The following is a 22,661-nucleotide window of genomic DNA, read 5'->3' as shown; positions in this document are numbered from 1 at the left end:
AATGATAAGCTCCTTAATTTATTAGTTCAAATGGAAATCATTAGCTCAACATCATTAGTTCAAATAGAAAAATAAATTTTAAGACAATTTTATACTGCAAATTAACATATTATAGTACAAATTATTTATACTGTGAGTCAATTTTGACTTGATTTTTTAAACATGGAAATATAATCATTATGAGAGTTAGGCGCGCCTGTCTTGGCGATGAGATGTTGAGTTGGATCCGAGAACTGATAATGGAAACACTGCTTTTGAATTTTCTCTCGCTCGAAATCAATTTTTACATTATTTTGTGTTTTGTCTGAGTGTTATATTTGTTTGTGTTGTGGAAATATGAGACGATTTAATAAATAACAGTTATTTCCAACCTGGAATACTTATTTGCAACACATTACATCATTTTAAATAGAAAATGTTCTATTAGAAACAAATAGGTCACTACTAGTCAAATGGCTCGTGGCTCCAAAAAAGTGTTTTACAGTAGTTAGAATTGTCCTTTAAAAAGCCAATCAGTTACCATGACAAAGGAGCTATAATATATTAATAAAAACTAGTGGGCTGTGTCCCCTGCTCGCTAACGCTCGCCAACCCCCGAAAATTGCTACGCAATCTTATATGGTTTGCTTCGCAAACGAAGATCGCTTCGCTCGCTACTAACTTAGGTACATTGCAAACAAAATTCTAAGAATTCAAAACAATCATTCAAATCCATATAACAACTTTTTTTTAAAAAAAAAATTACATCTTTTTAGTAAATACTAAGTCATTAAAATAAATTTGAATTCAAATAAATGACATGTAATTCGTTAAACCTATTAGAAATGTGCTATAGTATAAAATCTTAAGATAAAATTTCTAAAACTGATATCTCTTTAAAAAGGTTAAAATTTTGGCTATAATTAAGTCTATTAAAAATTTAAATAAGAGAAATTGCAATGGAAAAACCCTGCATAAACAAAACATTGAATTTCGGAAGAAATCTCGTTTGGTGAGAATGCTCTCTCTTGTCAAAAAATACAAAATAAACTGACCTCAAATAAAACTCCAAGGACTTCGAATCAAATAATTAAGGAAACTACTATCACGTTTAATATAAAAGGAAGATTTATTAACTAAACAATAAAATTACAGCATCGCAGTTCCAAAAAACAAATCTCACACTCACTCAAAAAAACAATTTACCTTCTAATTAGTCACCATAGCAACCACAAAACTCTTCTCGTTACCATCTATAAACTGATATATAATAAATAAATTATTTAACAAAAAATACGATGCGCATAAGCACATAATATTTTACACTCTGGTTATTTCAGTTTCGTTTTTAGAAGCGCTATATGTTGAGCCACCTAAACTAGATTTGGCATGTGACATTTTTAGCGGCAATTATTGGTTGATTTTCTCGCGTTGCCATTCGGAGAGTTGTAATGAGGCATTTTTTTATCGCCGTGTAAGAGAAATATATATATAGATTTAGACCTGCATTTATACCGATGCGCCAAATAATGTGCATAGGTGCAAAGCATCAATCAGATTCTATATTGTTGAAGGCTCTCCAGGCAAATTAAGCATCTGAGTAGCACATCGAAACAAAAATCACACTATGCACACTGGTGTAGGCTTTTATTATGATTTTACTTTATGACCGGAGTTGAATAGACGGATTTTTGGCTTTACTGCTATCAATCTTCAACTCGGTAGCTTTGTAATTTCGAACCCAACCTAGAAGAGGAAAGAAACACTTGGATCAAACATTGGGACAAACTAGCCTTCGTGGAGGACTTTTTGATGGAGCTAACCCACATTTGCGTCACACGGAGAAGAAAAGCACTCGAACTTCCCACGGTTAGCCTTAGAGCAAGGGATTCTGACCCATGATTCATGTACCACTGAGGAAATTTTACGCCAGCAGTATGGTCGGTGCGAATCTGGAGCAAAATTCGAATCACCCAACCATCTTGAGATTCAAACATGGGTCACCCCAATGGAAGGTGAATTAAAATTAAAGTACTACGAGTACTTTTTATAGTACTATAAGTACTTTTATGCTACCTATTTTTAAAATAAAAGTATTTCAAAGTATTTGCATTAGAAGTACTATGAGTATTTTTAAAATAAAAGTACTTACAGTCATTGAAAATGTTAGGAACTTTTAATCAGTATTCAGGCTCTAGGTTTCTCTTAATCAAGGGGGGGGGGAGTTGATAGTCTAACTTTAAAAAGCGTTATTTTCTTCGATGAAAATCTCTTCGAAAGATAATTTTAAGAGTCTTTGTGTACCAATAAAAAAACAGAACTAAATCCTTACCGGTGCGTTTCTTATGCTCTGCCAGGTGAAATAGAGTTCCCATATGGAGTCTGGAACCATGACGGAAAATCCAAGCGCATAATCATTGACTGTTCCGTTGTCCACATACCGCAGCTCCGCATTCAAACCTACGGGACAGATAAAAAGAAAAACATCAATCAGACAACATTTCCAAAACACACATAATTAGAGACACACCATCTGTCACGGATTATTAACGCGAGAACAAGCCGTGACAGTCATTGTTTGCATCTATTAAGTCACCATGCTTCCTTTGCAATTAGCCAATTGAAGACTTTTAAGACAACGTCACAGATACATAACGCTCAAATAAGGTACTTTTTTTTTTCCAACCATGAAGTCCCACCTCCAGATTCATTTTAAGGCGGCAAAAAGAGGTTTGCTATAGGTAAAGGGTTGGGACAATAACTGATGCATGTTTGGAAGGTACCTCCAGTTATTCTTTATGAGGAAACGTTCATACATTAAGGAAAGATGTTTTGAGAGTGATTTTGGTAGTTATTTTAACATGGTTTTTACGAAGTCATTTCGCAAAGGAAAATAAAAAAGCCACAGTTTAGGTGCATTAACACTTGAAACAAAGCTGTAATTTTAAACACTATATGCCATCTTGCCATGAAGAATTATCTGGGCTTTAGACCGGACAAATAGCTTAGATATTTTAAAAGTTGTTAAACTTCTTAATAAATCGCTAATTTGGCGACATTTTCCCCTTCTCGGAACCAATGCCTCATTCTTATATTTTTGCAACGTTTTATGAGCCCTGTTGATGCAGTATAGGAGAAATTTTTAAAATATTAAAAAAATTAGACCACAAAGACTGTGCTTTTTTTTTTTTTTTTTTTTTACATAATGACGTTTTGCGTCATTCTAAGAATAAGCCTCGAGGGCACTGGCTAAAGACATGCTAAATTTGCCCAACGGTCATGAGCAAATTTTTTCACACTTAACAGCAGTAAATAGCATATTATTTGCAAAAAAGCATAATTTCATGCGATGACATAGCTTTCGAAAAATAGCCTCACGAGGCCTTTCTCTTTCTGACCTAACTCAACGCTCGAAGAGGTGGAAAAGAGGAAGAAAAATTCTAAAAATGCTTTTATTCCTTTATACTTAAATTTCCACAAATAAACTGTTGTTGGATATTTATTTTTCAATCACGATTAAGTTTGAGCGTGGCGAGAAAACCTAGCGGAAGAGTTCACTTTCTCATATATAGGAAAAGTTAAAGCGGCGGAAATATGTAGCGAGAATTTCTAACTAACACACCATTTATCCCTGAGTATCACACCTAATCTGGATTTAAATCAGATTTTGGAATTCGGAAGTAGTCTCAAAGAGAAAAAGACAATCGTTTTTTTGTTTTGTTTTTGTATTGCTTAATTCTGACTGCGAAAGTGCTGTATCCTATTACGGCCAAATTTTTATTAAACAAAGCAAAGTTTGACGGAGTTCTTAAATTCTGGGTTAACTTCATTTCATTCTAATAAAATTAAATATTAGTGTGATGTTGAATAAGAATATAAGGAAACTTAATTAAAACTTTTACTGTAATAATTGATAAATATTACATAGTTAAAACAAAGAAGAAAGAAAATGAAACGTGTTCACTTTTTACAAATGCAAAAAAAAAAAATTTTTTTTTGGATGATGTTACTTTCTAAGTCACCCGCAACTTGTTCGAATAATTGTAAAAAAAAAAAAAAAAAAAAAAAAATTTACAGCATTTATGTCGCAAAATTTTACAAATATTTTCGCATAATTTATAGTACCCGAATTCGGTTCAATAGAACACAATTTAATAAATAAAATAAAAACCCTATTAATTCCTCAATATTGATTTTATTAATCAAAACGTGTTCTACTGAACTGATATTTTAACGTTTAGAACACATTTTAATGAATAAAATGAAATCCTATAAATTCCGCGTAATTGGGTATAATATAAAAAAAAACACAACTACTTCCACTTAGTAGGAATAACATTTACCATGACGCAATGCTAAATTCTATGCCACTATCCACATAAATCAATTATTAATCAAAAATCGAATATCAATTACTTTTCTTTATAATGCAATAAAATCTGGCGAGCAGCTATTTAAACGATCAAACACTTCGTTTGTTTATTTGTGGCTTGAAGTTAGGCTCGCAGAAAATGCCGTTCATGGGTTAAATGTGGTAGGAATAACACAACCTGTGACGTAGGCTATAGTATACCCAATTGATTTTATTCACCAAAATGTGTTCTATTGATCCTAATTACCAAGTTTTACATTTTAAGGTTGCATTTAAAAAACTTTTTCAATGTTTTCAAACAAACTTTCGTAAATGCATGAAATTTTTAAAGAACTATACGTAACTCAGCTTTTTATACAATAACCTAAACGGCGAAAAAAATCATGCAATTAAAAAAAAAAAAAAAAATAAACAAGCATTAACAATAAACGTTTTCTCAGAAAAATCACAAGTCATTCCAAATTTTTTTTAAATTTATCGTCCGTAAGAAAAGTGATTTAAGCGAAACAATCTCTAGAGGGCGCTGCTTACTGCACACATTAATCGCACCCACTTAAGAGGAAGATTTTGCGGGAAGAAAAGAAACAATTAAAAGGAGAAAAGAATAAGGAGCGAAGTGAATAGGATAATGCACATTTCCGAATGGGAAACATTCTTAACACAATTTTTCGGTCACGGTAAAACGGAAGATTCGGAAGAAAGAAGCTCTTTTTTTAATTAAAGTGTGGTGGGAGATTAAATTATTAATATACTAAGCATAATTAATTTACATAAGAGTGTGTTGGTACAACGTGATGAAAAGGAATTTATTTCCTGTTTAGAAAGGACGTAGGCACTTAGATTTTATAAGCTCTTCTCGTCATTCAACAAGTAAACAGTAAAAAAAGAAGAGCTCTTTCATTTAGAGCTCTTACTTAAGAGAAATAATTGATAATTTACACACCGCAAGAATTCTATCTAGACGCAGAAGATTAATTTTCTTTGTTTCTAAGTTCTAAACGAATCATCGCCACAGTTGCCACAAAATAGTAAATTTAAGATACTGATTTTCTGTATAAAATTTGAGGGAAAAGAATACAAGTTTAGAGGCAAATGATTTTATTAGTAGAGAATTATCGTAATCGTTTTCTTATAACGAATTTCAGACGAATTAATTTTTTTGAACTAAAACATTTTTGGTAGCAAGTAATTTAAAAACACTAATTTGCAAATTTCATTAGAGTGTGACAGCTTATCCGTTCTTTGTTTCTAAGTTCTAAATTAATCATCGCTACAGTTGCCACAAAATATTAAATTTAAGATACTGATTTTCTACATAATTTGCAGAAAAAGAATACAAGTTTTGGGGCAAACGATTTTATAAGCAGGGAATTTCCGTAATCTTTTACTTAAAACGAATTTCAGACGGTACGACAAAGAATGCTATTCAAATTTTATGTAAGTTTTAAATAAACAAATGTGATCTTTACTCCACAGATTTTTTTAACATGGAACTTCTGAGAAAGGCTGAAAAAACTGTGTCAATACCCCTCCTTTTAGAAGTTTAATTTACTGACTATCGTATTAAAAGGCAGAATGTATATATAAAAAAAAAAAAAATCAATGACTAGATTTCAAATTCTTGGGAAACTGAACAACATAATATAATCTTTCGAACTTTCTTAGTGATTGAAAGAGGTGAAAATAACACAAAATCCCAGTTCGACTTCCATTTCTCACCATAGTGTAAACCACTGCGGAAAAACAACTAAACAAAAAAAGGTTCCCTGAAGTAACAGATTCCTTTATAAGTGGGAAAAATTGAATAAAAAATTTTTCTTTAAAAAAAAGAGAGAGAAAAAAGAAAAACCCACTATTAAAAAAATTTTTAAAACAGTTTATGGCTTCAATTTTATGTGAAATAATAATAGTAATTAGTAAGCTATTTACATAATTTAATAATATTTTACATTATTAATACCTAATTGTAAAATATGAGAAAACTAAAAAGAAACGATTGGAAAAAATAAATTTAATGAATTTCTTACGAAACTAAAAAACAAAACAAAAAAACAATCGTAGTTTCTTTTTCAATGTTGTACTTTATAATTATAGTTGTAGTTTATAATTCAGGTTCTGTAATATATAGTTTTAAATGTAGTTACTTAGTTTTGTAACTAAATAAGGAACAGTTAAAATAAAACTCAATTTTATTAATACAATTAAAATAACAAATCATAATCACTATTACAAAAGGCACATTTAATTCACAATTACAATATAATATAAACGTAAAATTACAACACGAAATGTAAACGTATTCGTAAAGTTTAAATGTAAACGTTTTTATTACAAATCACTTTTGTTTCTTCTCATTTACGTCTGGCGAGTTTTGAAAATGAGAGCTAGAAGCATGTCGACTGTCATTACCAATTTATATATTTTTGAAGCGAATGACGTTTTTAATCAATATATAAATACTATAAAATAAATAACTAACATTTGTGCTATTGTTAGAATAGGAAACAGTACTTCCTTAAAATTGTTTACTAAATTAAGCATTAAGTAATCTTAAAAATTAAAATCGATTTAAAACTTGACATTTATATTTGAGTAAAAAATAGATTTCGAACAATTGACCTTTTTTTTCTTTCTTGATTTAGAAATTAATTGAAAAGAAGCGAAAGAATTTTTTTTTATTTTTTTATAAAACTTAATTAAGACTTCTGTGAAACATTTAATTCGTTTCTTTTACGATTTTTTTTAATCAAATCTCCATTTTATGAGGTGAAATTTCGGTCAAAGGATAGCTATTAACTGAAAACGGTTACGTATAACTGTTAAGAAATAAGAAATAAAGACATTTAGAACTTCAGAACTTTTTTTTTTCGCTGATTAAAATAGTGAATTCATTTCGGTTGAAACAAAATATATTAGAAAGCTAATTACAAGATCAATACCGAAATAGATTTTAAGTATTCGATTTAAGAATTCGTGGCTTTAAAAAAAACCTAGAAAGGAAAGCAATTATTTACATTTTATAGTTTGGATCTTATATCAATTTAGTTTAAAATATACTATCTACATAAAGTGTTCTGTACCGACCACCCTAAATTTATGTTTTTAAAACTCTGGATAAGATGAGAAAAAAATATGCACATTAGAGGTCGCAAGTTAAGTTTAGTTAAGTAAGTTAAGCAAGTTTAGTCAAGGAATAAATGAAAATTTAACGAATCACTACTACTAATGAAGTTGAAAATGAAATCATTAAAACCTGTTTGATTTCTGTTGAAAATGGAAATAAGTTTATGGGCTCCAAGTTTCACAAGACAATCAAATCGGTTTTTATGTTCATCTTCCCACTTGTGATTCGACAAAATGCGAGAGTTTTTGTTCCTTTCTTGCTGGAACATCAATTTGAGGCCTCTAATAACCACACATTTTTAACATATTTTTTAAAGGGATTCTAAAAAAAGGAAGAAATAACTGAAAGTTTTCCTTTATAATTAGTATAGAAAATTTTTTTCTAAAATGTCCACTATAAAACTAGATTTTTTCAGCTTTAAGAATATTAAAACTGAAATTTTAGAAAAATTTAAAGTAGTACGTATATATCATATTAGTTTTTAATACTATATTTAAGGCTGTTTTTCAAAAACTTTGCGCTAAATGAAACGATTGATTAGCATATAACATATTACTTTTATAACTTTTGTAAACTTGTAACAGTTTATCATGTTCGGTATGTTAAGTTTTGCTCATTTCTAACCAGAACCTTTTATGCAGATTTTGAGAATAGCGCATTAGATATGAAGCAAATCCACAGTTTTGTATTTGTGATATAATTTTATTATTAATTCAAAATATATTCCAATGCTGTATTGTTTAAACTCATAAAAATAATGAAAAAATTGCGAATTATTCATTGTTTTTAAAAGTTTTATTCGAAAAATTAAATTTTGTCAAATTGGCGGGTTTTTATTATTTTATTTTAAATTGATTTTTCAAAGTATCCAAGCTCCTTTTAAAGTCTACGCAATTTTTTTTCCGGCCAAGTTGTTTGAAACTAAACTTTTAAGCCGTGGTGGCACATCTTTCAATGAGGTGAATGAGGTACGAATCCCAGCGATGGCGGGTCGATACGAGTTCCGCACTCGGCTCGCACCAACCACTTTGCTGACGTAAAATATCCTCAGTGGTAGACGGATCATGGGTTAGAGTCCCTTTGTCTCCAGACTAACCGTGTCAGGTTTTCCTCTCCATGTAAAGCAAATACAGGTTAATTCCATCAAAAAGTTAACTTCACCAAATACTTGATCCAGGAGTTCCCTTGCCCTTTGGATTGGGTTCAAAATTACAAGGCTACGGCGTTGAACATTGGTAACCGTAAACTCAAAATTGGGTCAGCTGTTCAACGACGGTTATAAAATAAATAAAAAATATAACTAATATTTTGCTTTTAGTTAAAGGCACTCTAACTGAGGCTTTTCCTTAAGTTCCTCGACAAAAAAAAAAGCATCATAAAAAAAATTTTTTTTTTGATAATATTTATAATATCAAAAAAACTGGGGGAAAAACTGAATTCATTTCTCGTACGTAAAATGCTCCAAATAACTAAATCTCATTCGAGAAAGTTATTTATGAATTCATGAATAGTGCACATTTCATCTCTCTTTCATGTCTTCGATTCATCATACAAATGCGACAACAAGTCAGAAAGAGCGGCGAAACTAGCTCATTTTACTGTTTGAAAATTGCTTTAAGCACTTAATGAGCAAAGATCACGCGAGCAACTCCTCTAACTCTCTCTAATAAATGAAAACGTGTGAGCACTTCTATTTATTCTCCATGAAAACATAAATGAAAACGATCTTTTATTTATGAACGAAAAAGTAAAAAATGCAAAAGTAAAGGAATCACTTCATGCAGCTGAATCTCTATACCCATAACGTTAAAAAAAAAAAAAAAAAAAAAATGAGAACTAATGTCTAAAAATTGACAATAAGCTTGATATATTTTCTAGAAACAAGTATGAAATTTTAAGAAAGTAAATATAGGTAAGATAATTTTAAAAATTTCAATTTAAATCTGTTTAGAAAATGTTTGGTATAGTAATGGTTCAATAATTCAAAATCGTTTTCAATAAAGTATACTTATTATCGATCACAAATAAGTAAGTAAACTAAGTATATAAGTGAGGAAGAAACAAAAAAAAAAAAGTTATCTAACTCAGTTGAATATCATATCTAGCTTTATTGCCTGATAAGACTTGAGGTTTCTAACAATCACTGTTTAGCACGTCTTTCTTTCAGCAATCAAACAGGTTTTGATGTTTTCAATTCCTCCTTCCTCAGTAAGTGATTCGTTAAGTTTTCATTTTCACTTACTTAATATATTAATTGCTAAATATTAATTCAAATAATATAATTATTAAATTTTAATTCATCTTATACAGGGAGACTAAAACTATATTTAAGAGACTTCTACCCTCAACATTTTGAATTTTAGGTTAAGTTTTCGATTTTCTTCTTCTTAATATTTTTTTGTTCTAACAAATTTTTGATGATATAGTATTATTTGATAGCACAATAACTTTAAAAAAAAGATTGGAAATAAAAGGGTCGTTTTACTAGATAAGGAGAAATAGCACTATATATAAACTATATAGTATATATATTTAGAAATTCTATGGAATTTTCCTCAAAAATTAAAACAATAAAAATATGCGATTTGTGATTTTGAGTCAGTAATTTAAAACTACACATTTATCAGTCTTTAGATTTGATTGAAATTATGAAAGCCGATTTGGTTGATTCTAAAAAAAATCTTAAATAGCACTAACACAAAGATTTTTACTAAATCTCTAAAGACTGACAAATGTATACTACTTAACTATCTTCCAAAAACTGATTATAGCAAAATTTCATTGATAAAATTTTGTTAGAAAAAATTAAAAGGGAATTTAAAATGCCACACATTTTATATCTCAAATTTTGATAATGTGATGGCTTTATTTTTTTACATATATCGAAAGAAAATACCGAATAGAGTAAAAATTCCCCTAACAGTTTATTTGCAAAACTTAAATAAAGAAGCCTTTTTGGATTATGAGCCTTTATCTCCCTTTGACACTTGAGTTCGATCGAAAAAAAAAAGAAACAGATTTAGGAGAGTCAATACAGAACACCCTATAGACGAAAATAGATCTATACTATTTAAAAGTTTATATTAAGGGGACCGGAAAGTAATGTCGTTTCGGTGCATTTGATATTTATTATCAAGATTTTATTTTTAATCAATAAAGTATTCACCTCCGTCAACAACAACCTTTCAATGCCGGATCGAAAATGAATCGAAAAAAAAAATGGATTGGTTTTTAAGACTAACGAATATTTAATGAGCCGAAGCGACATTACTTTCCGGTCACCCTAATACATAATATCCCTATCTGCTTAACTGAACTATATAAAAGGTTTTACGTTTTCACTGATCTAGATTTTACACCTCATTAGGCGTTCACTCAAAATTTAAATAATATTGGTAAAAATCAAACAAGGCAAATTATCGTATTAAATTAAATTTGAATACAGCAGAATGTACATGTTCATGACAGAAAAACAATGGCAATTAATTAAACATCAATCAAGTTAATAAACAGTACTTTAGCGCATTCAAACCGACAAGAATGGACCTGTCCAAACGCACATCCACTTTTGGCGACAGGATTATGAAAGTATCATTGTGGAAGAGGAATTGAATAATACATGACACGGGATGTTGTTGGAAATCGCCAATCAACCCATCTGGCTTCTGATGGAGCATCTAATTGTTGGTTGTCAAGAAGACTAAATGACGTTTTGTTTTTAATCCTGCCAACAGATGGGATGGTTCACAATCATTCCGGAAAGCTACACGAAATAGAGCAATTACAGTTGACATCAAGCTGTGTGGGAGTGCCACACAGAGAATAGACATGGTTCTTAAATTATAATCTGTCTATTCTTTGCAAAACTCGGTTATTAAGTTGAAGATGATATCAATACCAGCTTAAGAGTAAAATAAAATTTAGACAGATGTAATAAGGGTTATTGATTTTGTTCAAGATTAAAGGATTTTAATAGTATCCATATTAATGATCTATATTGTGAACACAAGTTGGTTTCATGATTAAATTGAAAAGGATATCAATAACATTCTATGGCGAAAATAAAATTTGAACAAAAGGTTTAAGAGTTATTGACTAAGAGATTTTATTCAGTCGAAGTTTTAATGATCTCAAAACTTTCAATGGAAAACGAGGTGAACCGGTTTCAAATCCCAACGTAAGTTGCTCGATAAGAATTCCGCACCCGGTTTGTACCAAGCATGGTTAAAGTTCTATTGCCGTCAGGCTAACCTTAGGAGGTTTTCCTCTTCATGTAACGAAAATGCGGATTAGTTCAATCAAAAAGTCCTCCACGAAGGCAAATTTCTTCTTATACTTGATCCAGAAGTTCCCTTGCCTTCTGGATAGGGTTCAAACTTACAAGGCTACGGAGTTGAACATTAGCAGTCATAAACCCGAAAAATGGGTCGGCTGTTCAACAACGGTTATAAAATAATGTAAAATAAAATGGTAAACGAGGTTTCTAATTAATGATCTAAGTACAGAAGAATACAGGATACGTTTACCATTCTAGGGGCAAAATGAAATTATGAGCAAAAATTTTAAGAAGGTACATCTTGATCCTAATTAATGATTCATGAGCAGAAGAACACACTGTGGTTTCAAGATTAAATTGAAAATTACAAGTCTGTATCTAAGAGCATTATAAATTTTGTTCAAAACTTTTAAGAGCTATTGTAAAGAGATTTTCTTTAGTTGAAGTTTTAATCATTTCAAAACTTTTAATGGTACCTATTGATCCTAATTATTGATTCATGAGCAGAAGCAATGTTGTTCCATGATTAAACTGAAAATGATTACCTATTTAAAAGAGCAAAATAAAATTTGAACAAAAATTTTAAGAGCAATGTCCAAAGGATATTATTTTGTTGAAGTTTTAATGAATCTTAAATAAATTTTTATTATTTCATTTGGTGGTTTCGAAAGAATTATCTTTGGAAATACATAGTTTGGTTCTATAATTAAATTAAAGAGGATATCGGTATCAGTTTGTGGGCCAAAGAAAGTTCTAGGAAAAAATTTCAAAATCTAAAACCTAGAGATTTTTGGTTCAAGTTTAATAATTTTTATATGAAATTTTATTTACGGTTTTGAAAGCATATTTTAGTTTAATTATGGAATTGAAGATGATATCAATACCAGTTTCAAGGCAAAATGAAATTTGAACACAAATTTTAAGCACTTTCATCAAAATTTAATGTTACAGATGAAGTTTTAATCATTTTTTAAAATTTGTTATAAGTACATACGGTTCTAAAATTATGACATGCATTTCTTATGTTAAGATTAATATAATTACTGAATTGATTTAGTATTAAGGAAGTTAATGATAAAAAAAAATTGTTTTTTCAAGAGCTAGAATCCAAAGTGTCTAATTGAATGTTATTAAACTATGAGAAAATTTATTATAAAATGACCGTAACTATTCGTTTAAAAATTTTAGATTTTTTTATTATTACAAGTTTTAGAAATCACTATTTAACGTTTAGTATTGGATACGCAAAATTAGTAAGAAAAAATTTAAATAAAAAAAAAAGTTGCTACACGACATTTAAGAAATACATAAACAGAAAATATTTAAAAATGATTAAGTCGGAATGGCTTTCATTTGTTAAAGTTAATATTTTTTTAACGATTTTTATTTGACAAATTGAATCAGCAAAAAGATTAATCGCTCATATAAAAAAAATTATAATAAGGATAAATCGATATCCAGTTTAAATCGAGCATGGTCTGTAGACCTGTTTCTTTCTTTTTTATTTGCCGATATAACTAACATACTTAATCACTCTGTATTGGCAACTGGTAGATTAATGATTCAATGTACGAGACTTGACTACTTAATTTTTTTAAAAAGACTAATAAAATAAACTGACTAATTCATACCATTGGTAAAGTAGATGTGCATTGAAATTGAAGATACCACGATAGTTATTGAAATAAATTGTTGCCGGGCTCCGTCTTTGACCTTTTCAGAAAAATAGACGATATTGCATCAATAATCCAAATACCCGTATATAGAGTTATATACTATATCCAAATATAGATGGGGGAAAAAATGAAAAAAAATTTAAATTTGTTCGTTCAATCATTTTCTGAAATCACAACGCCCCAACAATTAAGGGCTTGTCAACAAGACATAGGCAGAGTCAGTTATTACACGGTCATCAGTTGGTTGAAATGAGCCTGATTATAGCTCACCTGCCCTGCAATTTTGCTGCATGCCGCCCATCCCTGTGCCTAGCAGCAGTAAGGCCTATGATGAATAACAGGGTGGTGAAAGGTAGTTTTTGCTTGGGAAACTTATTCCCCCCTTTTTTTATACCCCCCATCTGCAAACCAGAACTTAATCATACGTATGTCCTTGTTAGTAAGTTAACAAACGAGACTATGAAATCGTGCGAATAATTACTTACCAGTTTTTTGTTGTTGTTAGATGGATAGACGTATTTTGTAATGATGAGATGAAGCTCGTTTGGACGATTAATATGTCTATCCAAAACTGGGCGCCATACCTGTATGACTTTTGTTAATTCATCATTAGGCAAGGAAGAATTCATAAATACTCTTTTTTTTGTTTCTCGCAAAGGTTAAGTAAGCAATACTTCAGGGGAGGTCCGAGAGGTTGGTCTGGGGTCACGAATTTTCAGAATTTTTTTTCTTCTTTTCTTTCTTCATGATGTACTGTTGAAAATCGTGTTTTTCATTTGCGATCAGATAGAAGAATGGATAGCAGCGTGCTCAAAGAGTGGACAGCTCATTTTGTTTCAAGTTAATGGTTTTGCAGACATTTTTCAAGGAAGAAAGAACTTTTTTTTAATGAAAACTTTTTCAAATGAATTATATCAAATTACGTTGAAGAAATGTATTTTATTACGAAATGTACGCTGATTGCACAAAACTGGAAACAATCCAATCAACTGATACTGATTGGAAAGTTCCCAGAATAGGAATTTAGCTTAAGATATATGCATTCTCAGTAGATTGGGATTTAGCTTACGACACATACATTCTCATAGCCAGTAGATTATGATTTAGCTTGCGACACATACATTTGCATAGCCAGTAGATTGGGATTTAGCTTGCGACACATACATTTTCATAGCCAGTAGATTGGGATTTAGCTTGCGACATATACCTACATTTTCATAGCCAGTAGATTGGGATTAGGTTTACGACACATACATTCTCATAGCTAGTTGATTGGGATTTAGCTTGCGACACATACATTTTCATAGCCAGTAGATTGGGATTTAGCTTGTGACACATACATTTTCATAGCCAGTAGATTGGGATTTAGCTTGCGACAAATACCTACATTTTCATAGCCAGTAGATTGGGATTTGGTTTACGACACATACATTCTCATAGCTAGTAGATTGGGATTTAGCTTGCGACACATACATTTTCATAGCCATTAAATTTAGATTTAGCTTACGACAAGATACATTCCCATAAAAATCGCTACAATTTTGAACAGTAATACCGTACAATTTGCTGCAACCTTAATAAAGTACTAATTCGGTCAATTTGAGCCATAACATCGAATTTGAAAAATAATTTCTCTCGATAATGAGGCTCATCTTGATACCTTATTAAAGTTACAACAAATTCTGAAGATTATTATGATTTAATGCATTTGAAAACTTCAAGCAGTATGAAAATGTTTGTTTCGGAGTTGCTTAGATAAAAGGCAGTTAGATAAAAAATTAGCGCCGACAATCACATCGGTGATTTAACACAAGGGCAAACTGATATTTTTACTTTCTATTTTCCACGAAGATACAAACTAACTAAAAAATTTTTTCAACTTATGAGAATAAGATATAAAACTTGAATTAAATAAATTTTAAATGTTTGGACCTGCCCATGACCTATCAAATGTTTTCCTAAACTTATTTAGAGAACATGCACAATTTTTTTACGTCTATTATTTAAAATAAAATTCATAACAATATGAATAATTTTCCTTCCAAAAAGCACACAAAATCGATAATTTTTGCGATTGATTTCAAAATTTCGCTGCTTTTAACGATAGAAGTTATCCTTACTAAGCACAACGGAATATAAACTGCACTTTGAAGCAAGAAGTCTTTTTAAAATTAAATAAATAATATTAAAATTTTCTTCCATTTTCTATAAAAAATATTTTTTGAGCCCTAACCAATTCTGGCAGTTGGTTTAATTGAGGTTTACCGCAGTATAGTCTGCTTTGATATTGTGCCACTAAAACTTACCTTCAATGTAGTTATTCTTGGTTCGACAACTTAGAAAAGTCGATTCAATATTAAACCATAGCATCGGTCCGTCGAACTTTAATATCAAGTAATTTTCATGCAACCTTACTATGGCGCGAGTAATCAAATTTAGGATAATTTAATTTACATGAGAATGCTGTTCAATCTAGTACCATTTTAAGATCGTAGCAAAATTAATCTATATTATGGATCAGCTGGTTTTATCTTCATGTAAGCGCATACTGACATTAAATCAAAAAATTGGTACATTAAAAATTAATGTAATGTAAATTTGCTGCAACTTTTATAAGGTATTAAACTGTACTATGTTTGCGCTATGGCATTAAGTTGGATAATAATATTGTAAGATCAAGGTTAGGATCTTAATTTACATGATAGGACAGGATAGGATAGAATAGGATCTTAATTTACATGATAATAAAGTTAAATTTTCAGCTTTTATAAAATGACAGGAAAATTAATCAATATTATGTTTCAGCTCGCACCAAAATTTCTAACAATTTACAATTATCTTCAAGTAAAAGTACGTAACATTGTATTTGTCATTGTACAACATATTGGTACAATCTTGGTACAATTCAAAACTTAATGTTATGCAAATTTGCTGCAGCGTTTATAAAGTATTAAACTGCACCATGTTTCCGGTATGGTATTACGTTGAACCATATCGTATAATCAAGATAATGAATTGTATAATTTTCAGGATAATATGGTTCAACTTGGAACCACATTAAGATTGCAGTCAATTTGAGCGTCAGTTCAGCATATTCCAAAATTTCGAGCAGTACACAATTACCTTCACGTTAAAAAAATACCTTCGTTCTAATTTGGAATATTTTATCTATAAAAGTTATTAGGGAAGGAAAAAAAAACCCACAAAAGAGCGTGGGTCACAGTGAGAAAAAAGTAATACAAATAAATATTTTACGTTCGAAAAGAATTTCTGAGTTACTGAATATGGGGGCCCCCTTCTAACTCGCTTCCGCCTGACTGCGGTTGATTCTATTTTATGACAGCCAATTACACGGTTCGTGCAGAAGAATAATCCTTCGTTGTATTTTAGTGTTGGAACGTGTGCCACTTTTGCACGTCATAATCTTTTCAAGACTATTTCGCCGTTATTTTGGAACACCAACTTATCTTTTATTTTTGCATTGATGCGGTTTGATACTTGAGCGTGGCGAGAACTTAAGTTTGTTAAAAGGATTAGGACGTATACGAAATATCGCGTGTATTACTTTACTCTACACGCGAAATTTGCTAGTAAATCTATTTAAAGTAAACATGTTGAAAAGGAAATGCTAAATTGAAAGTCGATTATAATTTTTATGTTGACTTGTGAAAAGGGCAGATAGGATGGAACTTGAAGTTCTGGTATGATAACTTTAAACTGCATTGTTAGAAATTTCGGGAATTGTTGAATTATTTTCTGCAATCTTAATGTCGAGCCAGGTGAAAATTTATTGTTTAGGACAACTGCAGAATAGTATGGTTCACTCGAATAGTAACATGGTTTTGACAGTGTATTGTGCGTCTATGGCCAGTTATTTGTTATGGAATATATATATATATATATATTCTTTCTTTCCTTTTTTTTTTTTTAAATTTCCTCTGACTAAAATACTAGGTGAAAGTGAGATACGATTGTATTGAAAAGCTTTTTATTTAATTTTTTTAAAACTGCTTTTTGTTGTTCGTATTTCTAAATAAAACATTGGAAATGATAAGGCATATCTCATTATCAAATATATCTCATAAACATTTGATGCTTCGTGCTTCAAATGTTTTCTAAGTATCTTTTTCGGGAAGCATAAAAGCTTCGTATTTCGACTGTTATAAAGTATAACAACCCATTAGAGGTTAACAAGTGAAAGCATCTAAAAAGGTTCGCATGGGGATCAATTCAGATGGTAGAGTATTCGCATAAAATGATGCTTTTTGAGATTAATATGCGATTTTGCAAGAGTTACTCATGATTGTTAGGTCAACTACAGCCAACTTTTAGTGCCAGAGCAGCTTATGCTTATTCTGAAAAAGGACACGAAACGTCAATATCGAGAAAAGCCAAAATTTGTAATATTTAAAATCTTATTCCACTGCTGCATTATCTGGGCTAGAAAAATTTGCAAAAAGGGAGAATGGGGCATTGATTTTAATAATTTCTTTCTAAAATCATTCTAAAAAGTTACAACTCTCAATCAGTATGATTTTTGTGCTCATGTGAAAAAAATAAAATAAAGAAGACTTTAAATGCTGAGCATCAATGAAATTTGGAGTAAATTTGCAAAAATTTTCTATATTCTGTTCATCTTCAAACTACTTAAGAGTCAATAAAAAAAATCCAAATGAAAATACTAATCCTAACACATTAAAACGAATCTTAAAATCGTTGCGAATCAAAATTATTCTAAATGAAAAAGAAACAAGCGGATCTACGAGTTTCCAATAGGCAAATCTCAGCTTGAAGTCATTACCCAACTGTAGGGCAATGCTAACAAGGTGAAAAAAGTCCAACTATGCAACAAGGGTGGTAAATTAATTCAAGTGTACCCAATATACGCCCTGATTTAGTGAGACAAGAAACATACTTCAAAAAAAAAAAATAATTCAAATTTCAAGTTGTATTGAAGAGTAAATTCGTAGATCACAGTGCTTAATCTCAGCAATAGATCCTCCATTGGCTGATAGTTTTTGACAAGAGCTTATCATTATTTCTAGAATAGTTAATACGTAGATCACGTGCTACTATCCCAGTAACATGGGATGGAATTTCGATTTATGCTGAAACATACTAATATCAAAATAATTAAGATTTTAATGGGACGCAAAAATTTTTAAACTAATATATCCTACAAAAATTTTAAACTCATGAAAGTTTTTTCTTAATTCCTTGAGGCAGATAGGACCCCGGTGTCCCTTTTGTAAATTTTTTTTTCTTCTAGCTCTCCAATTACAAGTAAAAAAAATATTTTGGTATTTAATTATAAAAAAACAGTTAGCTAATAACTAAAGGTTCTATTATAATTATATTTGTACTAATTGTTTTATATTATTACCGTATTAAATATATTTGTAATGTATTTTATATATAAATTTATGTGTATGTGTATGTGTCTACGTGATAACGTATGTACCTTATCGTATATATTATTACCGTTACAGTATCTAATATTATCACATTTTTTATATTTCCACTAACCGTATTTGGTACAATTATATTTATACTAATTTGTATTTGTTAACTCTTGTCAAATATAATCGATTTTCTTTCATTCTCTTCCTTTGCTGCCTTTCATTCGTCATTTTGGAGCTTTTCGTCATATTTTGAGAGGTGCTTAATCGGTATTTTACGTAATTTTATCTTGCTCAGCTGGGCACGTAAGGTTAAAAAAATAAAATGCAAATTAGAATTTGTACATGCCTCGGTTACGTCGATCACTATAAATTTCGAGCCCTGACAAGTTGTCATTCTTATACCCCCACAATATATCTCAGAAAAATCAATTAATTGATTATAGACTTACAAAAATTCATTAATCGATCGGAAAATTCAGGCTGATTGTAAATCGATTAAACGTTGCCTCACAATATTCGTTGTTGTAGTTGTAGTTCATTTACGTCGCACTAGAGCTGCTAAAATGGGCTATTGGCGATGGTCTGGGAAACATCCCTGAGGATGATCCGAAGACATGACATCACAATTTTGATCCTCTGCAGAGAGGATGGCACCCCCGCTTCGGTAGCCCGACCACCAGCACACAAAGTCGACCACTTTACGGTAGAACAGTTTAACGAGGACCAATACCGCACACCCTCGGTCCCTACGCAAACTGATCCAAGTGGTCACCCACCCGCACTCTGACCGTAGCCAGTGATGCTTGACTTCGGTGATCTGCTGGGAACCGTGTCTTAACGATCAGTCCACTGCGGGACGGACCAATATTTGTAGTTTGAATAATAATATCTTATAAATTTGCTGTAAGATGCAATCTTAATAAGGTGCTAAACTGGACCTTATTTACTTGAACCATAGTATAGAGTAGTCAAGCTTAAAAAGTACGATTACAAGGCTCAACTTAGCAATATATTAAGGTTTCATCAAGTGCAGGACCTGGAAAAGTATGTTGAAGTGATTGGAGGAACTATTGTGTTGCAACGCTGAAAATCGAACCCCCGTTTTATCGGTCATGAGATTGACAGATTAGCCCTCTCGGCTAGAATATATACCCAGCAGCAAGGAACTAAGAGGCTTCGTTAGGTGGGTCTAGTTTGTGCAATAAAATTCTCGTTGTTTAACCCTATTGGATAAAAACAGTTAATAAACAGTTTTTTTCACAGTTAACAGTTTGAAGACCATCTTATTTATGGTTAGACTGTTTTGTTTCAATATGGTAAAATAACAATTAAATAAATTGTTATTTAACCATTTTTTTCCAAGAAATTTCTAACAGGTGCATATTATGAGTGTTATTACCGGAAGATTACGTTTAAAAAACTGAGAAAATAATTTAATAAAAATTACTTTCATCAAAGATTTAATGTACAATACGTTTGACAAACCTCAATTAAATGATGTTTAAACAAAATGGACGTTACTGTTCCAAAAATATTAATACATAAAAATTAAAATAGATTGAACAAATTAATTTTACACTTCTTAAAAAGGAAAGATAAATCGAGAAATATTTAATACAACCACCAATTACGCAATTCGAAAGAAGATTGAAACTGAGTAGCACGAACTCAAGATGAAAAGGTTCATATCTTCAAATAAAAATGAAGATAATAAAAGAAAAATGCAAGGATAAGTTATGGCTGCAGTTAAATTCATCGTTAACTGACCCATAAACTATATATATTTTGTCGAAATTGACATTTGCCATTCTGATAATGGAGTTACGTAGCCCGATTAGCAGAATTTTCTTTTTTGTGTTTTTTCAGTCATTTATTTTTACGACAGAATTGTACTTTTGTTTCTGTGTAAAAATAGATAAGAACCATTTAGTTTCGAAAGACAAAGGCAGATGTAGTTTCTATTTTAAGATCATTGACGGTTTTCATGTATCATCACTTGGTGTAAGCAATTCAAAAATCAACTCATTAACAATTTGCGTTAATTATATTAATTAATTTTAATTATGTTAATTAATTTTAACTGAGGTTGTTAGAAAAATAAGATAATATGTGAAAACATTTTCAAATAATATAGCCCTACTGAGTTTAGGATTGGATTAAACAAAACTTCAGGGATTTTTAAATTAACGTAATTAGTAAAGTTAATAATTTTATCATTAAACGTATTTATTCGAAGCATATCTGAGAGGAAAAAAATTAAAATGTAAGTTTTTTCCAAAGGAAGCCACGTTTTTAGTCTAAAAAATATAAATTTAAAATGAGTAAAAAAAATAATAAAACATAAACTATTTTATTTATTCATTATTTAGTTGTTAGCAAAATGCAAGTGTCTGATACAAGCCATCATATGAGAAAAAATAGTATCATTTGTATGAATTAATAGATTGTATGAGCTTGATACAAACAAAGCCATACAACGTATGAGAAAAAAAAAACGTACTACTTGCTTCAAATATTTTTTAGTAAAAGACAAAAAATTTTTTTTTATTTTTTTAATCTCATTTTAAAAAATTCTCAGAGCAAAAATTCCCTAGATTGCCAAGTAATGCCACTGGTATATTCATTCCTTGTTTGATAGGAAATATTTGTTTGAACATTTAACATAATAATTTTAATGGAAAATTAATTAATTTAACATAATAACCTTAATGGAAAATTAATTAAACATAACTTTTTCATCTAATCGCGTGTACAGTTCAACACACTCACAAAAAAAAAGATTAAAGATTTTTATCGGGAAAGTTTAAAAATTCTTTTAAATCAAATAAGTAAACTAACAACTAAAACTTCCAAAATGATGAAAGTATAATGTTCATTTGATTACCTCTCAATTCTCGTGCAGTTTCTTAAATGTCATAATAAAAATACACAACCAAATAAAATGCATTTCTCATTCATAGCAAAAAAAAAAAAATCCTTTCTGATTTTTCCACTGCTTGATCCAAACTAAATATTGATTAAATATTCAGTAATAAATCTTACATAACTTTTCAGCGCCCCTTACATATCTTCAGCGCCTACGCTAACAACCTACTAAATAAAACAACGGTTCTCAAACGGTGTTCCGCGAAACCCTAGGGTTCCATGGAAGAGTTAAAGGGGTTCTACAAATTAGTACTTTTCATAGGTGACGAGTTTTGAAAACTCTGATTAGATTTAGATACAGCCTATAATTCATAATTTATTTAATCTTTCGGCTGGTTTTATGAAATTATTTTAAGTGAAATGCCAACGAAATAGAAATTTTATTTAAAAAAAAATTGTATCTCTAATAACATATTGAATAAATCATGAAAAGAGCAAGTATTTATAAAATATTGAATTAGTATTTCCCATCGAGCTTTTCAAATCAAAATAAAATAAGTAATTTCTTTAATAAAGAAATGTTTCATTAACAACCATTTTCAACGCTTATAGCTGTTCTTTGAAGTTTTCATATCGATGTAAATCATAATTTGGTTAATTTTATTTTATATTTTTATAACCGGAACAGCCGACCAAATTTTCGGGTTTATGACTACTAATGTTCAACTGCGTAGCTTTGTAATTTCGAACACCCAATTCAGAAGACAAGGGAACTCCTGGATCAATATTGGGAGAAATTTGCCTTCGTGGAGGACTTTTTGATGAAACTAACTCGCATTTGCGTTACATGGAGAGGAAGACCACGAGAACCTCCCACGGTTAGCCTGACGGCAAGGGGACTCTAACCCATGATCCGTCTACCACTGAGGATATTTCACGTCAACACTGTGGTCGGTTCAAGCCAGAT

The 22,661-nt window shown here is 30.5% G+C and overlaps 1 protein-coding gene across 3 annotated transcripts in view; it reads right to left on the bottom strand.

Moving 5' to 3' along the window:
• The window catches only part of LOC107457357 (tyrosine-protein kinase RYK), a 258,687-nt gene that overhangs the window by 44,683 nt on the left and 191,343 nt on the right, over positions 1-22,661 (bottom strand). For all 3 annotated transcript variants that reach the window (XM_043046508.2, XM_043046458.2, XM_043046428.2), the window contains exon 2: positions 2,312-2,439. In XM_043046508.2, coding sequence (XP_042902442.1) covers positions 2,312-2,371 — 60 coding nt within the window. In that variant the 5' untranslated portion in view covers positions 2,372-2,439. The remainder of the gene's footprint in view (positions 1-2,311; positions 2,440-22,661) is intronic.

Source organism: Parasteatoda tepidariorum, chromosome 3, assembly GCF_043381705.1.
Source record: "Parasteatoda tepidariorum isolate YZ-2023 chromosome 3, CAS_Ptep_4.0, whole genome shotgun sequence".
Classification (NCBI taxonomy): domain Eukaryota; kingdom Metazoa; phylum Arthropoda; class Arachnida; order Araneae; family Theridiidae; genus Parasteatoda; species Parasteatoda tepidariorum.
Note: the sequence above shows the minus strand (reverse complement) of the source record. Positions and strands in the feature narration are given on the sequence as shown.